Source organism: Cibotium barometz, chromosome 22 (genome assembly GCF_041138505.1).
Source record: "Cibotium barometz isolate CiBa-2024 chromosome 22, ASM4113850v1, whole genome shotgun sequence".
Lineage (NCBI taxonomy): Eukaryota > Viridiplantae > Streptophyta > Polypodiopsida > Cyatheales > Cibotiaceae > Cibotium > Cibotium barometz.
In genome coordinates this window covers 26,505,305-26,508,512 of record NC_141067.1, presented here as the reverse complement: position 1 = coordinate 26,508,512, position 3,208 = coordinate 26,505,305, and the positions used below count along the sequence as shown (strand labels likewise).

The following is a 3,208-nucleotide window of genomic DNA, read 5'->3' as shown; positions in this document are numbered from 1 at the left end:
ATCATAGAATATATTTACAAAGAACTCAACTGTCTGCTTTGGAATGAAAATAAGATGCCTGCTTTGGAATGAAAATAAGATGCAAGAATGCCATGCAGAACCAAAGGTGTAAATGAAGATCAAAAGCTCAGTAGGGACATATTTAGTCTCATGTGTGTGATGCAGTCTGCTACACACTTTTTGACTTGGGTGCTGCTTTTGATGGTGATAATGTACATCCATGTGTGTATATGTGAGGATTTTGGGCCATAGTTTGTGGGGTACATATACAGTTAACATAATTCTATAAGGGGCCAACAGTGAACATTCTGGATCAAGATCTCACAAGAAACTTGCAGCATTATCAACGGCGATTGGCGGCATGCAACAGCCTTTAAATTGGCATTATAATGTGTAGGACAATCAAGCATCAAACGATTGCATAATTAGAGAATTGATGATTATATAAACTTCATGTGCAAGCTTTACTTGCCCTTGTAAGGTAAATAAGTATGAAAAGCTATAATAACTAGATTCAAGCATTTCATGAAAAGTAGCACAAGGTACCCTAGGATGGTCAAGTGTTTAGGTTTCATGCTGGTGATGATCCGGCTTTTTGTGAGGCTTCTTTACAATGACCACAGGGCATTTTGCATGGTGAGCACAATAGTCACTCACACTTCCGAGTACCGCCCTGCGCAAATCATTGATAAGAAAAAGTATCAGTATAGACCATTTTGTACCCCCCCCAAACCCACCCTTTTCTCCCCTTCTCTTCCTTTTTCTTTTTTGGGGGTTTGGGGGGGGGGGGGATGTGGGGGCAGGTCTTTTCCCCACCCCCTTGTGATGTCGCCCCCCCGAACCATAAATAGGGAGAAGTAAACCCAAGATCTCTCTTCCTTTTGACCCAAACCAGCCATATACTTTACAATACATAAAAGAGAAACACCCTTACTCCACTGGACCATAAGCAACCAAGTTGAAGTGTTTGAAGTCTTAAGAAGAAAAGATTACACCATTACCTCTTTATTGCCCCATAGCCATGGCTGCCTATCACCAAAAAATCTGCCTTCAACTTTTCTACCATCTCACAAATAACGTCTCTAGGATCCCCGCCTACAACCTTTATCTCAGCTGTTACCTGCCCACATGAAGCAGCAATTAATGTCAACTTGCACAACTTCCGAAAATAGAGAAGAAGCATTCAAACCTGCCACTATGAGTGACCCATGCATTTGCATGTATCTATCTACCATGTACATATGTATGTAGGTAAGTGTGCATGCTCTGCCCTGTCACTAGATCAGTGGGACACACAGTTGTGTGTGCATGTATGCATACACCTACTGTATCAAGATAAATTTTTCAAAACCCTCTGTCATTAGGCGCAGGTATACTCGACCTTCACTATTCATATCTATGTAAATATGCATATGCATCTATTCATATCTATGTAAATATGCATATGCATGTAGGGTGCACATATATTAGACAGACTTGCACACACGTGTTGACACACACACATACTCTTTGCTTTGGATTTTCCAAGCCGTTAGGTGCTTGACGTTTACTTGATAAATACATGCACATACACAAGCATGTGTGGAGAGAGAGAAAGTTACTCTTATGGTTCACCTTCACCACGTATGTGCATAGCTGGAGGATATGCATAGAAATCTAGTCATATATTGTACCTATACACACACACACACGCACACACACAAACACAAAGCACGTGGGCACGGATATACTATGTGATTTTGCCTTCTTGAAGCCATTGGCCTCTTTGTACACATACATGCACATACAAATTATGTATAAGAGAGAGAGAGAGAGAGAGAGAGAGAGAGAGAGAGAGACCTGTTTTTCTTGGCAAAGGTCAAGGGCTTTGTTCATGAATGCTCCGATTTCCCGGTCTTGTTCCTTCTCAATGCTCACAATCAGCTCAGTACTCAGCAAGTAGCCTGCAATTCCAAAAACAAACAAACTAACAACCATCATCATAATTATCATCATCATCATCCACCCGCCACCGCTGCCGCCGCCACCAGTAGCATCACACCATGGTTAATCATCTTGTGTGTAGCATCACATCAGATGGGTACTCTTGTGTGTAGCATCACATCAGATGGCTACTCGAGTGGGTAGCATCACATCATGGCTACTCTTGTGTGCAGCATCACATCAGATGGCTACTCGAGTGGGTAGCATCACATCATATGGCTACTCTTGTGTGCAATAGTCTAGGAAGAAAACAGTTGTAATTGTTACTTACCTGGACCTCCCAGAGCAACCCTGCTGGTAGGGGGCACCTTGGCATGCACAAGGATGACCTTGTCATGTTCGCATGCTGGGCTGCAGGCAATCAGAGTGTTGAGAGCCCATTCAAGGGCATGGAAGCTGTGATTGCTCTCATCCATGGCAACCAATATGGTCCTCCCAACAGGATTAGACTCTGCCATGGTGTTGATTACTGGAGATTAAAGCTTAATCACGCCCTCAGAACCTCAGAGATCAGGCTCGGAAGCTGGCTTAATCACTCTCTCAATCTGATAGAAATTGTCTCCCGCACAAAATCGAGAACAATCCGGAAACTGCTCGCAGTTTTCGCCCGCATTATTGAAAAGATAACAGTCTTGTGAAAGCGACTCAAAACAAAACTAATTTAAATTAATTTTGAAGAGAGACAGATTCTATATTTGTTCTTAATTTTCTATATTTAATGGAAATGCAAAAAAAAACATTTTGGTGCCATATTATTATTATTTTTCCCGGGGAAATTTACCATTTCGAGAATCTATCAATTTTGTAAAATATAACTAAAACTTGAAAAAAATAATATGGCTTCAGGTTTCTTGTCTACTTGTTAACATATGCTTCTTGAGATTTTTGTATAGCTTAGCGTACTTACTGAACTATATTTTAGGGGGACATCGACTCTCTTTCCGATCAGTGTACGATGTCCCACTGTTGCTTAGTCTTAGCCTTGTATTGTGGTGGATTTTTTTGGATCAACTCCTTAAAATATTTCCAAGTTTAGGGTTTGTGAAACGACTATTCTTAGGGACATTCCACCATAGAGCAACACGCTCCACTATAGATGGTTAGTAGCACACTTGATTTTACCTTGTTCAAAGAATTTCTCCCCTAAATAGAAACCGTCAAGCTAGCTAGGGCAAGGTACAATGTGTGCATATTTCTTTCCACCATGATTTTGATAATAAGTAAA

General features: G+C 41.1%; 1 protein-coding gene across 1 annotated transcript; it reads right to left on the bottom strand.

Annotated features, from left to right (window-relative positions):
* Positions 1 to 359: 359 nt before the first annotated feature.
* Positions 360 to 2,573, bottom strand: LOC147626472 (universal stress protein A-like protein). The gene is made up of 4 exons (XM_086816534.1): positions 2,255 to 2,573; positions 1,840 to 1,943; positions 1,002 to 1,120; positions 360 to 673 (listed from the first exon to the last, which is right to left on the bottom strand). The coding sequence occupies exons 1-4, from the start codon at positions 2,439 to 2,441 to the stop codon at positions 565 to 567; spliced, it is 519 nt and encodes a 172-aa protein (XP_086672660.1). The 5' UTR covers positions 2,442 to 2,573; the 3' UTR covers positions 360 to 564.
* Between the last annotated feature and the right edge of the window lie 635 nt (positions 2,574 to 3,208).

What these genes read in the sequence shown, in the direction of transcription:
- LOC147626472 (XM_086816534.1), bottom strand. Translation starts at nt 2,441, where the DNA reads ATGGCAGAGTCTAATCCTGTTGGGAGGACCATATTGGTTGCCATGGAT. An exon ending in GGTTGCTCTGGGAGGTCCAG is followed by an intron (nt 1,944 to 2,254) that starts GTAAGTAACAAT and finishes TTGGAATTGCAG; the next exon opens with GCTACTTGCTGAGTACTGAG. An exon ending in GGCTATGGGGCAATAAAGAG is followed by an intron (nt 674 to 1,001) that starts GTAATGGTGTAA and finishes TGATTTGCGCAG; the next exon opens with GGCGGTACTCGGAAGTGTGA.